Source organism: Phacochoerus africanus, chromosome 6 (assembly GCF_016906955.1).
Source record: "Phacochoerus africanus isolate WHEZ1 chromosome 6, ROS_Pafr_v1, whole genome shotgun sequence".
In the NCBI taxonomy this organism is placed as follows: Eukaryota; Metazoa; Chordata; class Mammalia; order Artiodactyla; family Suidae; genus Phacochoerus; species Phacochoerus africanus.
In genome coordinates this window covers 35,840,564-35,863,600 of record NC_062549.1, presented here as the reverse complement: position 1 = coordinate 35,863,600, position 23,037 = coordinate 35,840,564, and the positions used below count along the sequence as shown (strand labels likewise).

General features: G+C 40.4%; 1 protein-coding gene across 2 annotated transcripts in view; it reads right to left on the bottom strand.

Moving 5' to 3' along the window:
* Nucleotides 1–21,911, bottom strand: part of YWHAZ (tyrosine 3-monooxygenase/tryptophan 5-monooxygenase activation protein zeta) — a 32,912-nt gene extending 11,001 nt beyond the window's left edge. Inside the window, exons 1-2 of one of the 2 annotated variants that reach the window (XM_047783510.1) lie at nt 21,782–21,911; nt 18,573–18,877 (exon numbers count right to left, since the gene is read on the bottom strand). In XM_047783510.1, coding sequence (XP_047639466.1) covers nt 18,573–18,866 — 294 coding nt within the window. In that variant the 5' untranslated portion in view covers nt 18,867–18,877; nt 21,782–21,911. Of the gene's footprint in view, nt 1–18,572; nt 18,878–21,321; nt 21,447–21,781 lie in introns of those variants that run through there. The other variant, XM_047783511.1, reaches the window with a different exon arrangement.
* Nucleotides 21,912–23,037: the final 1,126 nt, after the last annotated feature.

The following is a 23,037-nucleotide window of genomic DNA, read 5'->3' as shown; positions in this document are numbered from 1 at the left end:
TTAATCAACTTTAGGACATGGAAGATACAGAGTTCGTTAACTATAACACTACAGAGGTGATTAAGTATGTTAATTTATCAAATTGACCGAAGAGAAAAAAAGTTCAATTTTCCAAAAAGCCAGAGGAAAGAGGCAACTGTAGGGAGAAGGCCATGATGGAAATAAAAACAAAGGGAAAAAAAGGAAGCAGCACTTATTAGAAAACAGCAGTGACACAAAAAATGGAGAATAGACAGTGAAAGGAGGGAACTAATAGCTATTTTCAAAATTTACAAAAACTTCAGAGAATACTCTGCTAAGTACAATACATGCTCCTAGATTTCATTCATCATCAATACTAGTACAATGGAGGTGATGACAGCTTCTAGGACACTGTGAGAATCTGAATTTAAAGGAGAGACACAGCATTATATAAGGAAAGAAACAAATAAGCTGTCACAACTTCTTTTATAAAATGAAGGTTAGGTGTTCCTGCTGTGGCTCAGCAGGTAAAGGACCCAACACTGTCTCTGTGAGGATGCAGCTTTGATCCCTGGCCTCACCCAATGGGTTAAAAGGATCCAGCGTTGCTGCAAGCTACACCATAAGTTGCAGATGTAGCTGAGACCCGGTGTTGTTGTGGCTGTGGCATAAACCACAGCTGCAGCTTCAATTCAACCCCTAGCCCCAGGCATTTCCCTGTGCCTCAGATATAGCATAAAAAGAAAAAGGAAGGAAGGGAGGGAGGGAGGGAAAGAAAAAAGAAAAAAAAAAAAGGTTAGGCTGACTACTGATACACTTACTAATTATAAATTTTCTCCATAAAACATAGTATACTTTCAATTTAAATGTAATGCATAATGGAAAAGGATTCTTTTCAAGTCAAACACAGAATTATTAGCATCTTACACTCAAGCACTGAACTGACGCTACAATGTTAATACATACGAATCTTGCTGAAACATGAAACAGAACTTAGAGATTCACAGTATTTCCTCAAGCAATTTAAAAAAATTGTTTTTGGTGATAGCCATTGTCTTCTAAAGATAATCATGGCCATTAAAAAAAAAAAAACCTAAAATTAATTTGCTGAATTAAGAGTTAATGCATAGTATAACTTTATATAGCAGTCATCCTAATAACATTAGGTGGGACTGAAAGCCTGCATTTAAAATGTTTCTGTAAATGGTTCACAATACAGAGCTGCATACATGATACAGTTCTGGAGAGGGTGCTGAACCTTAATCTACTCAATGGGTAAATTATATGGAGCTTGAGATTCTAGAGATAACAGATATTTCTTTCTTTATAGCATCATTGTACAACAATTAACCCCTTAGGTTATAAAAATACTTAAGATATATGGGGTAAAGTAATGATTTTTCCAAGCCTGTCAATTTACCCAGGCTTAATATGAACCTGGACAATAGTTTCTAATACATGCTTTGATCCAGAGATTGTCTACATAACATCAACACTTTGGCTTTGTATTAAATATTAAAATTAAGGAACCGCACAAACTGAAAAGTCACCTAGTTCTGACTGCCCTTCTTGAGACAGACTCAACCTGACCTTACTAATAGGCATTTAAATAAGAACTGTGGTCAAATATTTCTAATGAAAGGTTTATAACTGAAAATCCATCTCTAGTTTTAGTGACACCTCTCTCTAACTGTTCTTTAGTATGATTGTAGCCTGAAATTAAGACCAAGATTAAAACATCAAATCTATAATAACAAGAAACCACCTAAGACACCAAAACTGCTGCCTGAGCTGGTGGCAAGATCCTAATCTCTGAGCATCCAAGCACTTCTTGGTATAACAGATATATATATATATGCTAAAATTAGGCAGAACTTAAATTCTACTCTCATCATTAATTCTGAGATCTGAGGCAAGCTACTCTCTCAGAGGCTTAATTTTCTCATTTGTAAAAGAATTAAATGAAATTTAATCTTATAAAATGACTTTTAAATGAAAATATATTTATAAATGATTATGATGAAAATCTACTTCTAAAGGCTGTTACACGGTCTAAATGAGTGTATGACCAGGAAAGCACCTATCACAGCTCCTGACAGTAGGCGTTCTGCTCAGTTAGATGTAAAAGAAATAGGGATATTGACATCCAAAAATCTGCTTTAGTGCACCTATACTTTGGGTTCAGAATAAAAAAGCTGTATATCTAATAAAAGTGGTGAAATAATGTGCAAAAGATCCTCCATTTTAAAACACAGGATTAAATCAAAGTATAAAAGATAAAGGAAAAACATTTTGTTAGTACTTATTCTTTTTACAGCAGACATGTAAAGGACACAAACTGGAAACAGTGCCTACTACCTAAGGTCAAATCCCAGTCCACTGCTTACGAGCTGTGTCACCTTGACAAAGTTCTAAAATTTCTCTGGACCTCAGGTTTCTCACCTGTAAAAGAGAGATGTCAGGGAGTTCCTGTCATGGCTCAGCGGTTAACAAACAGACTAGTATCCATGAGGAAGTGGGTTCAATCCTTGACCTTGCTCAGTGGGTTAAGTATCCAGTGTTGCCATGAGTTTTGATGTAGATTGCAGACAATGTGGTGTGGATCCAGCATTGCTGTGGCTGTAGCCAGCAGCTGCTCCAATTTGACCCCTAGCCTGGCAACCTCCACAGGCTGTTGGTGAGGCCCTAAAAACCGAGGGGAGGAAAAAAAAAAAAAGTGATGTTAGAAACTACATAGAATACACAGCGTTGTTCTGAGGATTAAATGAGTCAATCTACTGAAAGACTTAGAACAAGTGTTATCCTCTTGGAGGATAAAAAAGTATTATCTGAATCATGTTCCCTAACCAATAATTTTCTTTCATTCAAGCACTATCTAAACTCATCAAGTAAACTACCAAAGAACTTCTACTATATTAACTTCAAAATGACACCTCAACCAATCAACCTACCACCTTCCCAGAAACCTACCTTAATTCTGGACTCTCCATGTGAAGGAATTTTCTTATGCTTAAAATATTCCTCCCAACCAAGGCACTTACTTTTTCTCTCTAAACAGGTATACTTTTTTCCTTTGTCTCTTTTTGTTGTTCTTGGCATTTTTTCTTTTTTAGAGCTGCACTTGCAGCATATGGAAGTTCCCAGGCTAGAGGCTGAATTGGAGGTGCAGCTGCTGGCCTATATGTCACAGCCACACCAGATCCAAGAGACTTATGCCACAATTTCTGATAATGCCACATCCTTAACCCACTGAGTTAAGGATCAAACCCACATCTTCATGGATGCTAGTTGGGTTCTTAACCTGCTGAGCCATAAAAGGACCTCTTTTTTTGGCTGCACCCATGGCATGTGGAAGTTCCTGGGCTATGGATCAAACTTGCACCACAGCTGTAACAATACCAGATCCTTACCCTGCTGAGATACCAGAAAACTCCAAAACAGGTATACTTTGTAGAGAAAACAAGTAACAAATGCTTCGTACTTATAGTTTAAAATTTTTTTGGTCTGCTTTATACTCATAAAACTTCGGGGAGGGGGGGAAGCTATCATCATAGGGGATACAAGTTTTCCAAAATTATCCTTTTGCTTCAAAGCTTGAACTTTATCATTGGTCACAAATACCATTTGCTCTCCCTAAAGTGACAAGTTCATTTCGACCATTTTCAGATGTTTGCCAAATACTCCAGTAGGAATAACCACAGCTTCCCTGTCTGCTATTCTTCAGGAGAGTGTTCCATGGGGCGGGGGTTAGCCCCAACTAGTTCAGCTCGCAATAATCACAGATGCTCTTCCTGGAAATAACTGATATATTTCCTACTGTGCCTCACAGAACTTAGAAAAAAACATACACAAGAACTATTAATGAAATAATTTTACAGCTTCAAAGACATTAAGTCAAGTCAGTCTAAAAAAAGAAAAAACATTATACATAGTAGTGAAGAATGTAACAATCACTAGTACAGTATGGTGCCACAGACTTTATTAGTGTTAAGGAACCAGTGGTTTTAGCCACCACTGCTTTTGCATCAATGCTAATGTCCAGAGTGGAAAAAAACAAATCATGACTTAGGTATTGCTATGAAAATGGGTGTGATCTCATGGATTTCCCTTAGCAGGAGTCCAGGGGTCCAAAGATCTAAGAACTGTTGACTGATTTAAAGTAATCTGTGCTAAATACCTATCTATAAGGTTATGTTCTCCCTAAAGCTAAAAGCTAATTCTCAAAAATATTCAATTTAGCCTACATTTTATGCACCTCCCATGTCTGTTGAATAGCTTTCAACTGAAGGAGAAACAAAAGAAAATATCCTAATTTCTATCACTATCAACAATGGACTAGCTAAATAAACTGTTATACATATAGCACTACACAGATAAAAGAATGAGATGTGCCAAAATGGAATAAAGCAAAAGATATATACATACATACATACATACATATATATATATATATATATCTCAAAGTGTGCGTGTGGGTCAACTTACAGAATAGTTTGTCTATGATCCTATTTGTGTATATTTCTCAAGGAAAGAATTTTTTGCATGGGCACGGCAAGTTCCCGGGAGTATGCAAAAAAGACTGCTAGGGATTACCTCTGTAGGATGAGGTCAGAAGAGCTTTTTACTTTTTAACTTTATATCCCATGCTCTATAACACTTGTTATTCAGATTAAGTATAACTTAAAATTTAACTATGTTATTTTGTACCTTTGACTTTTCACATATGTATTCTTAATTTACAGGCTCCTTAAAGACACATGTTCTGCACATATTAGGCACTCAAATATCAAATCCCCAGGCTGAATTAGAATACAGACTAATTTGAACAGCTTCATCTAAATGTAACAGAGAAAAACTCAGAACAATCTTAGAGGAAGTCTTAGCCTAGCATCCTAAAGACTATCAAGAGTTCATCATCTTACCAAACTTGCGAACAGTTAAGACAAAACATGATAAAAATGACATGTGTTTGCGTGCTGTACTAAATAAGTATACATATTCAGTAACAGCAGCCAAAGGGTACACCCTGATATGCCTTCAGGACCCTTGGGTAAGCTCAAGGCTGCTCGGGAATGACTCTAGAGGTAGCAACTAAGGGAGACGAAAACAAAAAAATTCACCAGAGATAGGGTGGAGGGACAGCAGGAAGACAGAGTACCTTTGTTTGGAAGCCAGGAGACCGAGATTTTGGTCTAGGTCTGGAACTAACTCTGCCACCAAGAGCAGTGATGGGAGTTTCAAAAAGAAAGTCATGACCCACCCCCGCACTCAAGCTTCTTGTGTTTCACTATAGCATTCATTTCAAAACCTTTCTTCCACAGATTTCATTCCAGGAAAGCTTCTCTAATCACTGAACACTTCCAATCCCACCACAATTCCTTAGGTTTTCTTCAAATTCAAGGCCACTTGTCCTTTCCTTTCTTTCTTAAATGGGAATGAGACAATGTATAGACTATGGGTCCCTAGATTAAACTCTAAAAAATTAACAAGTACCCATTATAAAGTTTCTATATATTTATTTCAGCCCTAAGAACAATCACCTGCCACTATGCAATCAAAATAAACCATTGGGCTATGTGCTGTGATTTAGTTTGCCAATTAGAATACATGAAGCCAATCAATAAAAATATATTTCAAAGGAAAATTACAAGTTATAGAGCCAGAATATCTTCCCCTTTCAAAAAGTAGTACATTCATTGGGAGTTCCCGTTGTGGCTCAGCGGTTAACAAACCAGACTAGCATCCATGAGGACGAGGGTTCGATTCCTGGCCTCACTCAATGGGTTAAGGATCCAGCACTGCCTGTGAGCTGTGCTGTAGGTAGCAGACACGGCTCAGATCCCAAGTTTCTACGGCTGTGGTAGGCTGTGGTATAGGCCAGCGGCTACAGCTCCAACTGAACCCCTAGCCTGGGAACCTCCATATGCCACAGGTGCAGCCCTAAAACAACAACAAAAGAAAAAAATATATATACATATTTATATATTATACACATACGTAAAAGGCAAGGACTGAAAAACTGATCTAGATTAAAGGAGAGTAAGACATGATAATGAAATGCAAGCTATGATCCTGGATTGAATTCTGAGCCAGCATGAGACAATTATAGTGGTATAATACGCGAATAAGTGCTATTAGTTTATGTTACCCATTATTTTATTAACTTAATGATTTTGATAATTATACTATAGTTACACATGTTAAATTAGGGGAATCAAGTACAGAATATATGGGAAATTCTTCATATTATTTTTCCACTAAATTTGAAATTATTCCAAAATAAGAAGTTAAAAAATAAGTAATTGGTTAGAAAGGCAGTTTAACTACCCTATGTAGAAAGGACTATTTTCCCTTTTGGTTACTTAATATTACAATTATTATATAAAAGTAAGTTTTAAAGAAAACTCCTTTTTAATGAAGTGGTCATTACTAGTGAGTTTTGCTCTTCACCCTTATTTTCACTTCGTGCTCATATTCTTTTTTCAAATTTCTTTATTGGGTTGGTAAAACCTGTACTTAGGAGAAAAATGGTACAAAGACAAGTGATTTATAAATAAAAATATGGGGGGGTAGACAGGAGATTCTCACTTTGTTTTAGAGAATATTCCACCAATTGGTCATATTGTTAAATTTAATTTCCATTCAGATAAATATACATTAAAAAGTCATCAAGCAAAGAGTAAATAGTCCCAGAATACCAAAACAAAAGACTCAACCTCCAATGAGACATCTAGGGACTGCAATGTGAAAACATAGGTGGGTAATAGTACCCCTTTGACTTGAGCTCACCAGATATGTGCAAGGTAAAGATGAAGCCTCCATAACCCATTCCTATTTCAGACTGTACATCCATGGCCTTCTTCCATGAGCAGAGCAAAGGAAAAGAGGTTTGGATGTCGGTGTTACGTTTTCATACCAATCAGGCACAAACAATGCCAATAGCTAAGAGGAAAAGGTGCCAAAAACCTGAAGCACAAGGCCTTCAAGTACGATTCTTGTTATATTAAGTATAGAACCCTAAAATATAGTCTAAAACTAAAGCCATCACTTTTAATGAATTAACAAGAGATAATGGCATTTATCTCCACTAAGAAACATTTCTAACTCCTCTAACGTCCAACTCATTAAACAATTTGGATAAATGAAACTCCAATGCAACAAAAATTTGGGCAGTCCTTGCAAATTAAATGCAACAGGATCTTTCCTAGATTTTAAAACAAACAGGCATACAGGTCAAGCAACTGGACGAAGTCTTATTTTGCTTCAGCTTCATGATCTGTGAACATGAAAAAGCTAGAATAGATGCTTCTGCAAGCCTAAAATCTAATGATCCCATAAAATTCAACTCCTAATTCATTATTCAATTAAAAAGCTCAAAAGCCCCAAAAATGTCATGTTAAATAATATTCTCAATATGAAATGTAATTCAAATTCTACAGCACAAAGCAGAAGTTCAAATTTCTGGTCTTGCACAATTCCCCTGAGATGAGAGGATCTCCCAAAACTTTCACTTGATTCTGTAGAGTCACTGAGACTTGACTTATTCCTAGAGCTCTCAGAATTCTAAAAAGAAAACAGCTATTTTCTTTCCAACAGAGACCCACCAGTTTGGAAATCAGTCTCTTACTCCCTCTTGTGGCTGGAATGATCTCCTTTCTTTCAACTGCAACTTTTCCAGTTTCTTCCAACCAACCAATTAGAAAAGCTCTCCACCAAAAATGCTAATGGTTAGGTAGCTTCAAGAACTAATTTGTTAAGTATCTGCAGATTTTTAGACTTTCTGTGCACTCACCTTTTTATGCAATGTTGACATAAGAGAGTAAAATTTTAGTGTTCTATGAACGACAAAGTCAAATAGATATGAAAGGACAGAGCTTAATTTCAAGGAGGGAATCAGAAGATTTTAACTAAAAGCATTTGCTTTCTTATTTTTTTTAAGGGCCACGCCCGCAGCATGTGGACACTGCCAGGCTAGGGGTCCAATTGGAGCTACAGCTGTCAGCTTACGCCACAGCCACATCAGATCAAAGACACATCTGCGGCCTACACCACAGCTCACGGCAACGCAGATCCTTAACCCACACGGCGAGCGAGGCCTGGGATCAAACCCACAATCTCATAGTTCTTAGATTCGTTCCCACTGTGCCAGGATGAGAACTCCTGCATTTTTCTATTAAGAAATAGATGGCAAATCTGCACCTTTTAACTTTTAAAATATCAACAAGGAATTTGATGAAGCAAAGATTATTATCCCCGGTATTAAAACCAACCTAAAGTTTCATTTTTATTTCTGTTAAAAGCCAGAGTAGGTGGCTCCCTGATTTTTGCCAAAAATGAAACAAAAGATAATAATCACACAAAAACTCAAGGCTGATCAAAAGCCTGGAGTGTTCTAAAAATTTTTTTTTCTTTTTGAAAAATCAACTGAGAGAAAGGACTAACAATAAGTAAGACTAAAAAACTAAGTTAAATCAGGTTCAGAAAATTGCTTGCCTCTGGATCTTTAATGCTAGTTAGATCGTCCCTAGGAGAATAACAATTCTGAAAATAATTTTGAATCACCCCATTCACAAGGTACCTCCTAAAGATTAAAAGCAAAATGGTGAAAAGTACTAAAAAGAACTTATTGAGCATTGATTGACAATTGCTAAAACTGTCTGACACTCTTGGGGACTTTTCGTCTTTCCTCCCCCAGAGCCCCCTTTCAGAGATGGCATCAGTGTTGACCTAGACAAGCTTCTCACAACCAAGGAAGGCCCCATTTCTCAGTATTTCCATCATGAAACTTTTTTTGGTTTTAGGTGTTTTTTAAACTTGCACATGCACACTGTACATTATGTATAATACCCTCGCAGGCAGATTTTATCTGATACATTATTTATTTGGCCATGCCTGCAGTACGTAAGGTGGAAGTTCCCAGGCCAGGAATTGAACCTACGCCACAACAGTAAGCCAAGCCACACCGTGACAATGCCAGATCCTTAAGCCAATGAGCCACAGAAAGGAACTCCTATCAGTCCTTTTTTTTTTTTTTTTGTCTTTTTAGGGCTGCACCCTGGGCATAGGAGGTTCCCAGGCTAAGGGTCCAACTGGAGCTGTATCCCCGTCATCTGCGCCAGGATCCAAGCCACGTCTGTGACCTAACCACAGCTCATAGCAATGCCAGATCCTTAACCCACTGAGCAAGGCCAGGGATTGAACCCGCATTCTCATGGATGCTAGTCGGGTTCTTTAACCATTGAGACACGAGAGGAACTCATATCAGCCTCTTTTTAAAAAGAAGGTAGAAAACCAGCTCTTCTTGATTTGACAGACACACAGTACTTTCTAGGTTGTTGAAGTTTTTTTTTTAAGAGCAGAGAAGCCTTTTATATTTATTATGTCTCTCTTTATAGTATAATATATCAGGTAATCAATAAATATTAAAGTTAAAGCAGTTTATTAAACTTCTCTTAATCTAAAATAAACCAAGCCACATGTGATAATACAGAAGCATAAAAGAAGATAAGCAGTATATTTGCTATTTAAAATCACCATGAGGATGTATTAACTCTATACAATAAACATCCTAGAGGCAGATGTTACTATTATCATTCTCGTTTTGAAGACGTGGAAATGAGAGTCATAGAGATGTAGTAACTTGCCCAAAGTCATAGAATGAATAAAAAATTCAAACCCCCAAAGTCTACATAGTCTGCACCAGGTTATTTCACCCCTTTAAAGTAAGCCGGCACACATTTTAGTTTACTTTTATAATTACTTAAGGTTGTTCTTCAAGTCTTATTTCTATAAATTCAATTAAATTAACAGTCTGCTGATAATTCTATTAGATGGAAACTACCAAAGGAGAAGCAAAAGACTGGAAAAGTCATTACTGTTAACAAAGAGCGTGGATATGTCTTATTTCCAAACACCTTCTAAACAGAGTAGTAAAATACTCATCCAATTACTGAATTGAGAACCTGCTTGTTCTAAGTATAACAAGATCTAAGTCTGCCTACGTAAAACACTGTCCTTAACTGTCAATTTCCCAGAATCACATTTTAAAGGTAATGTGTTTTGAGTAGGATCTTCATCAAGTGGCCTTGGATTACATGTGATCCAAGTATTCCTTTGAAACTCTGGGCAATGGTGTTTAATATATGTTGGGTTTTTTTGTTTATTTGTTTGTCTTTTTGTCTTTTCTAGGGCCGCTCCCGCGGGATATGGAGGTTCCCAGGCTAGGAGTCGAATCACTGTAGCCACCGGCCTACGCCAGAGCCAGAGCAACACGGGATCCGAGCTGCGTCTGCAACCTACGCCATAGCTCACGGCAACGCCAGATCCTTAACCCACTGAGCAAGGCCAGGGGTCGAACCCGCAACCTCATGGTTTCTAGTCGCATTCGTTAACCACTGCAGCACAACGAGAACTCCAGTATGTTTTAAGAAGCAAAAATAATTATGACCTGATAATTCATGACTCTTGCATCAACAGAAGTAGGTCTCAGGAAAGTATTTGTATTTAATCACTCATGAGAAACATTCAACTTACCACTGGGTTCCTTGATAATATTGCTAATTTTAAAAAACTCCTAGATCCCAAAACTTGCTTGAAAGATGGTCTTTAATCTCCATTAAAGAAAACATTTCTAACTTCTCTAATGATGTCCAACTCACCAGGCAATTCAAATGAATGAAATTCCAATATAACAAAATTGGGTACTACTTAAAAATTTAAATAGTATCTTTCCTAGATTTTAAAACAATGAACATGTATACAGGTCAACCCACTGGACAAAGTCTACTTATCTCTACAGATTAACATCTCACTGACTGTCAACGTTCTTACTTTGCCATCCAACCTATGGCTAATACTGTTGTAAACGTATTTTTATTTGGAGAAGGGAAGAAAGGTCACAATAAATTCTGTCAGGGAATTCCTGTGGTGGCTCATGGGTAACTGGATCCCAAAACTTGCTTAAAAGATGTTCTTTATCTTTCAAGCAAGATAATATGTTCTTTATCAAGTATCCATGAGGATGCTGATTCGAACTCTGGCCTAGCTAAGTCAGTTAAGGATCTGGGGTGGCCATGGTTCAGATCCGGCATTGTGACTGTGGTGTAGGCTAGCAGCTACAGCTGCAATTCGACCCCTAGCCTGGGAACTTCCAGATGCTTCGAGTGCTGCCTTAAAAAGATGCCCCCCCCCCCCAAATTCTGTCAAAAGAAACTCAAAAAAAGTTTTACATGCTGAAACCTTTTAGTAATCTATTCCAATATAAATAGTGCCATACAACAGGACCATACTGGTAATAAGTCAGCTATAATCCTCCATGCATTTTTGCCCCCAAGATCCACACTTTTGCAAAGGAATGGCAACAGAAAACAATTAGTGAAGTCTGCCAAGTTCTAAGAGTATTTTATACTACCATTACTTCTTATGTCACTTTATACCTTACCAGCAAATGCAAAGCTGTATCAATGACAAACGACAACTGCTACTGCACAGCATTTTTTGCAGATACAAATTTTTCATCATTACAGGGACTTATTCACTAGAGAACAAATGAAGAAGGACCTCTGCAAAGAAATGTACTTATTAGTACAATGGGAACTGATAAGAATGTGGAGTCTAAGCATGCCATTTCTCCCAAGTCAAATCCAAATTTGCACCACCTAAATATTAAGCATATCGTATTCCTTCAGGTACTTTACAAATTAAATACCACAAACACCATTTTTTTTTTTAAGGGGAATGAAAGAACAGAGCTAATCCTCTAAAGTTCAAAGACAACTTGGACCTCAAGATTAAAGTAAGTTATAAATCAGAGTAATAAAGCAGAAAACCCTCAGGCCAAAAAGATGGGAATTAGCAATGGCTGTGTCAGGGACAGTGAGAAGACCAAACTAGAGGCCAGAGGCTTTGTATAAGGTGTTTTGGCAAAAATTAAGCAAATGGACAGAAGGAAAGCACTGTTTTATAAAAAGTTAAGCTGGAAAAAGAACAGTAAAGATAGCAAGTCCAAGTGAATCATCACCAGCAGCAGGAAAAAGTTTATAATTTAGCTTCTGCATATGAAATTTAGGTCACCTTCCTACCATTATGCTTCTTAACGAGAGAGTAAGGGACAGAACTACTACTAGTACAATGGAAACGGCAAATAATCCTGGGTACTACCCATGGGAGTGTATCCTACAAATGGGTATCACCATAAATGTAAAGGATTGAAAACCAACAATCTAGGCAACACAGCAGTAACAACTTGCAATCAGAAAATAAAGTCAAAGTTGAGTCCAAGATGTCATTTTGATCAAGTCTAGAAACTGTGCTAGAAACTAGGTAGTCAGAAAGGACAGGAAGTTTCAAAAGGAAGATGAACTCTTGCTTGGAGCATACTGAAACTGCTAGCAATTCTAAATCCCCTAAAGAGCAGTGTTTATTCCCAATGTAAAACCATAATACATCAAGAGGTATGAGAACCAGGATGAAATCACAATAGGGATACTTCAGGATTCTAGAGAAAAAATTCAAAGGCCTATTAGAATTTCAACAGACTACATTGTTTTTAACTTAGGTGACATCAGAACACCCATAATTTTGACTTTTAAAAAATTTCTCATACACACACACACTTCAATATAAATGCATTTGTCATTACCTATTTTGGAATAAAAAACTTGTGGTCAAACTAATCTAAATGGTCCAATAACATCTAATTCAATATAAACTATTTCCTGTACTGGGCTCCCTTTATGGGGTAGAACTACTCATCAGGTATGAAAATAGGTATTATAAACATGGGGGAAAACAAACAAACAAACAAACCAAAGCCTTTCATGGGTTGAAGCCCTATTCCAAAAAAACCCCAAGGTTTATGTATAAACACACTATGATGGAGGGCACTGAGAATCTATTTTGTTATTAGTCCAAAGAACAGGACCAGATTATCAGAAATAAAATATTCAAAAAAAAAGGTCAAATCGAAAGCTCTTATTTTCTTACAAAGAACTACTTTTGCAAGTCTATCAACCTACCTTGTAAGAGGCAAAATATTCCTTTGCTTGAAATTTTTCTATGGCCATTAAAGTCCCTCATTCCTTACTTTATCATGTAGTAGACCCTTCATGACCCCTCTCTCTTCTAGTCTTGTCTCTTACAAAATTATTGGAAAAGGCTTTTACATGAGGCAATGTTCCCACATAACGTTGATAGAATGATCTAGAATGCAACAACTCTTACAGAACCATTACTTAATTTGCTGGATTAACCAAATACCACTTAACTGATAGACTGGCTTGATGCTAGGCCTTTCATGCCTAGGTAAACATCAATGAAGACCATGACTTGAGGCTAAATAAGGCTATTCTCTGGAATCCCCTTCAGCTTCTATTAGTAATTATCCTTATTAAGAATCCCATTATTTGTTCTCAAAACTATGCCAATATGCTGCCTATAATTAAAATGTTACTTGTGTTGTGAAATACAAGTATGAAAAGAAGTGCTCCTATGAAAATTAAGTTGAATGCTTTAGAATGACTAGTTTTCAAAGGAGAGTCACAGAAGTTTTCTGGTGGCTCAAAGTTAAGGATCCTGCGTTGATGCTGCTGTGCTCAGTCACTAATGTGACATGAGTTCAATCCCCGGCATAGGAAGTTCCACGTGCCACATGCACAGCCAATTAAAAAAAAGGAGAGTCACGCATACACAAACCCATCACTTGGATCATTAAACTGAAAGATTAGAAAAACTGCACATTTCTAGAATTCTGAACTGAATGCTCTTCAAGCTTTTAAATTCTCACTCTACTATACACACTCTAACCACATTTTACAAAGGATGCATTTACTTCAGAGGTGGTTAGCAAATTATTTCCAAACTGTAGATATATGCACAAAGAAAAGGTCTTAGCAATGGGCACCAGCAACGGGCAAATGAACATACACGACCATTTGAAGAGAAGATTAATGTTTAAAAAATGGATGAATAGACACTTGAACTACTTTTCCATTTACTTACTAGGATCTTCTACTGTACCACTACTGAGGTATTACCAATAAGATTTCTTCACTAATAAAGTTGGGTGTTTTTAAAAGAGAAAATGAAAAGCAAAATTACCTTTGGTAAGCTATTACAACCTAAGGTAGCTTATCTTCTCCTGCCCCCACCTTTCTAATTCAAATGCCTCTGCTAGGGCTGAATACAATCTCTTCCTCTTCCCTGAGTGGATCAGAATTGGCTCATTATTTCATAAGTGCACATGTTCCTCCTACACGTTGAGATTTTACTTTGGTTTTTCACGTTAATGCCAATTTCAAATCCTGTGACATTTTCTTCTTAGTTCACTATTAACTATCTTCATAGCTCATCTAATCACTAACATCTCCAAGTTATAGTATCTCTTCCTAGAATAGGCATGAAGGACTCAATTCTCACTTAAATATTGCTATGCTGAAAACAAGGTAGGTAACCTGCTGCTCTTTTTGACCCTCCCACCCCTCGGGCCCTGCGCAGTCCCGCCTGCATGTGTAAATTCCCAAGACACAGCAGTGACAATGCCAGATTCTTAATCTGCTAGGCTATCAGGGAACTCCTAACCTGTTGCTCTTGATCAAGTTTTGGTTATTCTTTCCTTTCCTATTAAGCATCAAACACCTGCCTTTCCATTCTTTGTTCCTTTACTTTCTTTCATTCTACTTCATATACCTCAGACTTCACAACCGTACAAAATACCCTCACCATGTGCAATACAAAGGGTTATCATGAAAGCTCTTCTAAAAAGACTACTAAATTTTATTACCAAAAAGACTGTTCAATATACTTCTTCCTGGAATGCAGTTACTATCTACCATATCACATAAGGTCTTTGGACTTCATAAACATGTAATTATGTACTTGAACATAACACTGCAAAATTCTTTCGAGAAGCCCTTATTCCAATAAATGAACTACCTAGTGATTTTCAAGTTAAAATTCCATATACAGTAGTTTTTAAAAGCCAAGACACATATTAATATATTAAGGGTAGGAAGGACCCCAAAGCTGCCTAGTTTCCTAGCATGCTCCTGCTTAACGGCAGTTCTCTGAGCTGGCAGTGCCCAGCAACCACACCTTAAAAATGTAGACAAGCCCCCCCAAAAAGGTAGAGAAGCATAATCAAGTGGGACTCAGTCAAGTTAACTGAATCATGGAACTACTGCTGTCAACTGCTATAAATGGCAGTCTCATGATTTTACTGATTTGCGTCCTAATTAGTAAGGACAAGAAGCCATTCTTAATCTTATACAGTGGTTCTCAAATTTTTAAATGAAACCTTTGAAAATCTGCTGGCCAGTATGGACCCTTGGCCCCAGAAAAATATATAATTTTTAAGGCTTCTTGGATCATTAAATCCCATCCTTGGACTCTTTAGTTAAGAGCCCTCTATATCATTACGGGCAGGTTTGTACTGTAGTCAGTGCCTCAAACAGAAGCCCAAAGCTGAGATAAATGGGAGCTAAGAGCTTTACCTGATTTTCATTCTCCACAACAATACTGAGCTTTTAACTGAGCTCAGTTTTCTCAGGAATGAGTGGTTTTTCTTTAGGCCACTTGGCTACTCAATGGTAAAAAGTTGGTCTGACTCAAAACCCGGAGCTCTTTTTCCACCACTACATTCTTCTCTGAGTTCAAATTAGGTTCAATCTAGTATGCATTTCCTCATTTTGTTTTCCATTTTTTCACATTCAAGACAAAAGTACCCAATTTTTGGCTTATCATGGTTTAGGCAGAAGGTGTTAGGCACTACTAGTGTTGAGTCCCTCTCTCACTAACAAGAGAAATCTCATCTAAGCAGTAGAAAAGGCAGACTGCATTAGTTCATGTACTGCAATCTCAAATTAACAAGGCAAGGAAAAGAAGAAATGCAAATTATTCTGCATAAAGGCAAGTCCTTTTGTGAAGAATTTATCAGTAACCATTTCCACAATAATGCTCTATGACTCTTTATAAAATAGTAGCATGGTCCCTGCTCTTTCTCTGCTTAGTAAATGTTATAAATTAAACACTTGCTAAATGCACATAACCACAATGGCAGTAACCTAATAATGGACTAAAGAGCACTTCAGAAAAACTTTGAACTGTCAAGGTTAGCTCCCATCATTAACACAGAGAATATTTTTTTTAGCCAATATAATATACAGGTACTCAACAGAACAATGAAGTCAGATTTATCACTGATGCCACCAGCCAATACCATTAACTCTAAAAGGGGATTACCTGCTTATTTTCCTCAAAATCAAAAAAGTAATAAAAAATATTTTTATCATGTAATAAGATATTGAGATATGATTAAGCACACTAATTATCAAGTAGTCAGTTCAAAGAATTTTTTCTCTAGGAGAAATATCATTTGTTATATTTTATTTCTTCCATTTTACTAAAAAGGGGAAAGGAGATTTTTAAGCACGATGTTTCCAGTCTACATGACCTGTTTGAAAAAAGACAGGAAAAAGAAGCCTACTTGTAAAGAATCACAGTATCTGTAAATATCAAATTTTCTCAAGTTGAAACAGAAAAGGCCTTGGAAAATTAGCAGTGCTGCTAACCTACTTCTTTTATCTTCTTTTCCAAAAGGAGCCTTTTCCCTCATTTACTTAACAAATCCTTGAGTATCTACTATATGTTAGGAGATAATGAACCATGTGAAGATCCCTAACAGCTTTACTTTTGAAAACCAAGGCTGGATGGAAAAGCTTGTTTAGAATTCTCTTAGCCTTCTGCATAGTAAAGGAATTAAACTTCCACTTATCTATACTTGGAAATTTAATGTAGACTTTGTGAGAAGCCAGTGGTATTCTGAAAAACAATGCCAGGGACCACTATTAAAACACCTTAATAATCATGATCGACAGGGAGAAACTATTTAGAGATTAATCCAGTTCTTTTCACCCATTGATCCTATGCAGTATTTTTTTTTTCCCCTCTTGATAAGGAAACCAAAGGGAAGTTAAAACAGCTACAGTCTTTTCCTAGGAAAATCCTCAAAGCAATGGGAGTTTTTATACTTTTTGTGTGGAAAACATGCAAATACCTACCTGGAATTACAAATAAGCTTGTTAGTAGAGGGTAACTGTTACCACACCTTCTTTTATTCTTAAAGCTGACATTTATCTTAGGGAAATTGTAACAAACTCTTTGAAATCAAAGTAAAAATTATTTAATCTATCAGGTGTAATAACTGGGGGAAAAACAGTAGCATGAACAAAACTGATTAGCATGTACACAGGTATTAACCAGTAAACAGAGTAAGATGGGGAAAGTCCAACACTTTTTTTTTAATTACAGAAAAACATGGTATTCTCAAATTTTAAACATTCTTATTACATTCTTAAGCAAACCATAAGGCCAACATGTCATTTAGCCTCAATAAAAGCATGCAACTCCCTTTTCATGTTAGAAATAAATGATAGCTATCAGTGTAAAGATTTCAAGTTAGTTATCAAAACCAAAACCAAACTACACACAAAAGATACCACATGAAGACTGTGAGGCCATGTTAAGATAACTGTCCTTTAAAAGAGAGCCTAAAGAAAATTAACATTTGAGAAAAATATTCAATTTAGGAACTGAAGCTATTCCATTAATGTAAAAGAATACCACTACAACTGTACCAAACCCTAAACCCACAACAGCAGAAATAATCCTGTACTGCTCATTACAGCAGTTCTTCCATGAACAACGATCAAATAATAAGTAGTGCAGCTGGATTTTCAGAGAAATTGGGATACTGTATACCAGAGTGCTGCCATACTGAGACCCAATGTATAACCTAAAGTCCTACAATATAAGGGTAATCATTTAGTAAAACCCACTTTAAGTGCAAAAACTCCTGGTTCATTGAAAAGGGAAAGTATTAGCATATATAGGATGTTATATGCTAAATGGTCGATCTTCTACCAGTTTATCCTCAGATTGAAACTCTTCTGAAATAGAAAGTTACCATTTTTAAGAAAATGTTAAAACAGCCAAAATGTAATGTTCAATTTTTCTAAGGTATTTAAAAAAGCAGCCATTCAACACAGTAGGGACTGAATACTTAAAATACTTCTTGAGTGAACCTGGAAAATAAAGCTTGAGATAATCTTTTATTGTGGTTGTCAATGTTCAAAGATGACTTTCAACACTTAAAAGCAGGAAGAAAAGCAACTGCTAAGCCAGTTTTCACCATGGCTGACTCACTACATTAACATTATAGTGGCTAGCCCAGGGAAGGCTACAATGTCTCCCATTACATCTTACATAAAACAAGACATATAAAATTCCTGCAGTGTATTTTTTACTTTTAAGAAAATCAGCCATAGAACTACCACAAATACTCTAACCATAACTGAAAAAGAAATACTATTATCTTCTCCATTAGAAAAAAAATACACTGGCAGTCTATGTGAAATGATTGATAATCATCATTGCATTTATTTTATACCAACTTAACCACTACTGTTCTAACATCTTTTAGTAAAGATATTCTGGAAGACCTGGAAATCTAGAACACCCCTTTTTTAAAAGGAAAAGAAAAACCAAACAAAGAAAAAGTTGACAGTAACATAACTGATATTCACTATAGATGCTAGACTGAATGGTTGGATTCTCACCAGTACATCATTGCAGATATCTCTTAGCTCGGTCTCAATTTTCTCTCGGTATTCTCGAGCCATCTGCTGTTTTTTCTCAGCACCTTCCGTCTTTTGCTCAATACTTGAGACGACCCTCCAAGATGACCTACGGGCTCCTACAACATTTTTATAAGCAACTGAGAGAAGATTCCTCTCCTCATTGGATAATTCAGCTCCTTGCTCAGTTACAGACTTCATACAGGCTGCCATGTCATCATATCGCTCAGCCTGCTCGGCCAGTTTGGCCTTCTGCACCAGCTCATTTTTATCCATGACTGGATGTTCTGCAGGAGAGAAAAAGTAGCATTTAGATATTTTTTCCTTTCCATTAAAACAATCAGACTCAACTTTAATCCTCTTGTAAATAAGCTGTGTTAACACCCCAAACCTAATTACCTATGGAAGATTCTTCACATGAGGAATTTAATGCAATCTCACAAAAGGATGTTCAGAATGAGAAAAAAAATTGATATACTCAGCATGCAGATGGTCATTTATAGCCATTAACAACAGTTTTGCTTTAGCAAAACTAAAGCAGCTTTGCCTCATCTTTGTTCAGAAGATCCTAATTTCACATAAGGTCAAAGCACATTTGACCAAGAGCCTTGAAAACCAACCTTTATCTTAATTGGTCAAAATTTCCACTCAGTTTCCATTATCACTAAGTAATCCAAAATCAAGCAGCTTATCTTTAGTGAAGACACCACTTACAAAAACATTACTTTCTGTCATACTTGTGCAGAATCACGATTCATGTCAGTTTAATTTAATTCATGTCCTTTTAGTTTAATAGCTACTCTTATCAGGAGCATTTAAACTTACCACCCCTACCACAAGTCCACTGATCTTTGCAAATTTGTCACCTGATCACAGCATGCCAATTTTCTAGGAGAAATGACCAAATTTCTTGTTTAAGATATTCTCAATATTAACCCACCACCAAGGATCAAGACCAAAGTGGCCCTAAGTGTTCATTTACCTGTACCTTCTCATATGCACAGTCTTAAAAAAAAAAAGGATATATATATATATATATATATATATATATATATATACATATCTCCATGAGTCCCGGAACTTCAATTCTTACTATCTGTGAGCTCTAAATTATGCATAGTAAGTGCTTCCAGTATGACCCGTGTTTTTGATGTCCTTGTTCAGTTTAAATGCTGAATTACTGCACTGTTTCTAGCAGTCAGAATTCAATTGAATACATTACTACTCACGCTTCCCTCCCTAATTCTTTCTCTCATTTTAAAGCTCCCCCGTTATAGTCTTCCTTAAGATATCCTTTTGAAGAGTTGTAAAACAGCAAAAGACACTAAACCATACAGTGATCCCAGAGGGTACACAATTTTAAAGAAAAATGTACAGCCTGAGTGTGGAACAGAAGAGCTACTGTCACTCACTACGAGAATTGACTCCTTTTACCTTCCCAGGGAAATGCCACAATACTTGGGGGGGGGGGGGAAACACCCCACAAATCCGAACAGGTCCCCACGTATTTAAACAAGTACTTAGCTAGCTTGAATGGGAAGTATATACTGCTTCAGTGTGAAAACCAAAATTGTGATCGCATAACCCTCCAACCCCCTCCCTTCTCGAAATTACTAATGCGTCCCCTAGGACCTAAAAAATGCTCTCAGGCTAATGCTCCTTCTAATGAAAACTATCTAAAACCAGTACAAAGGTTTCTCTCCTCACCCCCTCGGGTACAAGGGGAAGTGGATTAGGTTTCTCATAGAATAACCAGTGCTCCAATGACTCGCCGCACCCATTTAACCCTTAACGGACGTAAGCCGTCGAGATGAGTGAAACAAAATCCGGCCGACTGTGACTTTAAGGTGCAAACCCTTCTGTCCGCGCCATCCGCAACCCCCTCCTTGGCTCCGCCCAAGCTGGTGCCTCCGCTCAGTCCCCGAGTCTCCCTCTTTGTCATGGCGGATCTGTGTCAAGGAGCCCAACCTACTGCCGAGTGTTAATTCCCCCACCAGAGCCGGAGGGAGGAGCCGCGCGCCCCCGCCCGAGCCGGGGAGGGGGAGCTACCCGCCCGCGCCGGGGGCACGGACGCCAGCACCGCCCGCAGAAGCGGAACCACGACGGGCCGGCCGCGGACACACCCCACTCTCCCACCGGCGTCCGTCCGCCCGCCACCGGACACCGCGGGGGCTCATTTAATCTGCAGGGGACCCGACAGCTGCAGCAGGTGGGGGAGGGGGCGAGCCACACCCAGGCGAGCCGGGCCACCGCCGGCTGTTACGCTTCGGCTCACCCGCCCTGCAGAGTGGGGTCCGCGGCTACACACGCAAGCAGGGGTGTTCTAGCCCCCGCGGAAGGCGAGCTAGACGCGCGGCCCACCGTCTGCCCCATCCTCATCCCTACCCCTACCTGGGCTCCGAGCCCCTTCTCCGCCCAGCGAGAGAAAGCCATCCCCATCCCCCACCCCGCCAGGAACATTCAGGTTCTCCCCCAGCGGAACCCAGGAAATTCGGCTCTAGGTCGTAGGCGAGCCCCACCCGGGACACCACTCGCCAGAGTCTACCTGGCGGGCGCTTCCGGGCCTCCGAGGATCGGTGCCTGGGCCGCCCTCCCGCCGCGCCCCGACTCGGGTGGGGGAGGGCTGGGTGCCGCCGCCGCAGCGCGGGGCGCGGAGGCTGCGCCGAGGAGCTGGCGGGAGAGGCAGGGGGAGGGGAGAGGGGGGAGGGCGGCGGGGAGGGGGCGGCCTCACCTGCGCCACAGCGATGCCCGCAGCCGCCGAGTCATTCTCTGGGGCGGAAGCGGGCAGCGGGGCGGCGCGGAGGAGGGAGCTTCGGGGGCGCGAGGGGGGACCGATCGCGGCCGGCGCTGCCTCGGCCACTCCCGGGAGCCCGCGGCCGGGCGGGTCCCCGGGGATCCGGCGTGTGGGCGTTCTTCCCACCCCCGGGGACAGGACCGGTCGGGCGTTCGTCCGGGCCGAGGCATCGATCCGGAAGCAAGTAGCCCGAGGCAGCCGCGAGCCGCCCGCCCGAATCCAGCGGAAGAGAAGCCGCCGCCCGTCTCCGCCTGAAGAGACTCCGCCTCAGCCCCAGCGCCGCTCCCGCCGGGCGAACGGGTCGAGGGGATGTGGAGCGGTACGTCCCCCGCGCTTTCCCAAGGCTGGCCTGGGACAGGAAGGAGCGGGGCGAGGCGGCGGCAGCCGGATCCCTTACCTGTGTCCGGAGTGGGTGGCGGCGGACGGACCGGGGCTCAGCAGTCTCTGGGCGGCAGCGGCGAGGCTGAGACTCTGTCCCTAGATCTCGCTGCTCACAGGCTACAGCCGCTCCGCAGACACGGGGTTTCCTCCAATCACCAGCCCCGGCAGCAGGGGCACCACACGCACGATGACGTCAAACGCTGCTATGGCAACCGTTGATTGGTGCCCACAGCTCTGGGGGCCCGGAGCAACCGCCGCTCCCCAGCGCGCGCGACCTGCCCGCCCGCGCCAGAGGGCGAGCTGAGGAGCGCGCGTCCTCTCCGCTCCAGCACTTCCCCCCAGGCTGCTAGGTTTCCAACTTCTTTACTCTTGTCCCGAGTGCGCCTAGGCAGGAAGGTTTTTTTGTTTTTTTTTTTTCCTCCCCTCCTGGCCACCGCTACCCCCTCCCACCTTTCCTTCCCCTCAGATCCCCCGCAACCCCCTCCGGCTCACTCCTCTGAACTAGCCAGAAGGCAATTTCTCCCCACCCCCACCTTGGGTTTTCGTGCGGCCCTGCTGCGCCTGCGCCAGTTACTCCCTCTAGAAGGGGCTCCGGTTCAGCAACATCCGGGACCTTTCACATTTCCCCCTACCCCCCCACCCCAAGGCGCCCGGCCCGCCCAGCCCTCCGAGCTTCGCGATGATAACTGCCCCCAGGGCCATCTGGGGGCTGGGTTACGAGTGCAGCTCTGCTGCGCGGGCATTATGATCTGAACTTGGGGGGTGGGAGGGTGCGGTCAGGGGGTCGGGGAGGAGTGGTGTGGCGCACCCCTTTCAGCCCGCCGCTCCCCCTCCCTTGGGCGGGGCAGACCGGGGCGCGCGGCCCCTCCCTTCCTCCCTTCCGCCGCCGCGACTTTACCTGATGGCTTAGAGAAAACGGCTGGAGGCCTTTTAAGGCTCGGAAGAGAGTGAGGCGTCCGGCCCCAGAGTGTGGGCTGAGCGACGGGATGGTTTTCCAATCCGGAGCTGGGGATCGGCGCGCAGTGACAGCTGCGAGGGGACAATGGGTGGGCGCGGAGTTGGGGGTGAGGTGGGGCGGGCGGAGCCGGCGGGAGGTGAGGCCTGGAAAGGAGGCTTTCAGAAAGCTTACACCCCTCGAGGGGAAAAGACAGCTTCCTTAGATGAAGGCTTTGAGGTACCCACGGAGGTCTTAACAGGAAGGGAAGCAAAGAGGTTTGACCATATTGCCTGGTTTCTCATAAGTTAGATTTTTCTGTCCAAATAACGCTTTCA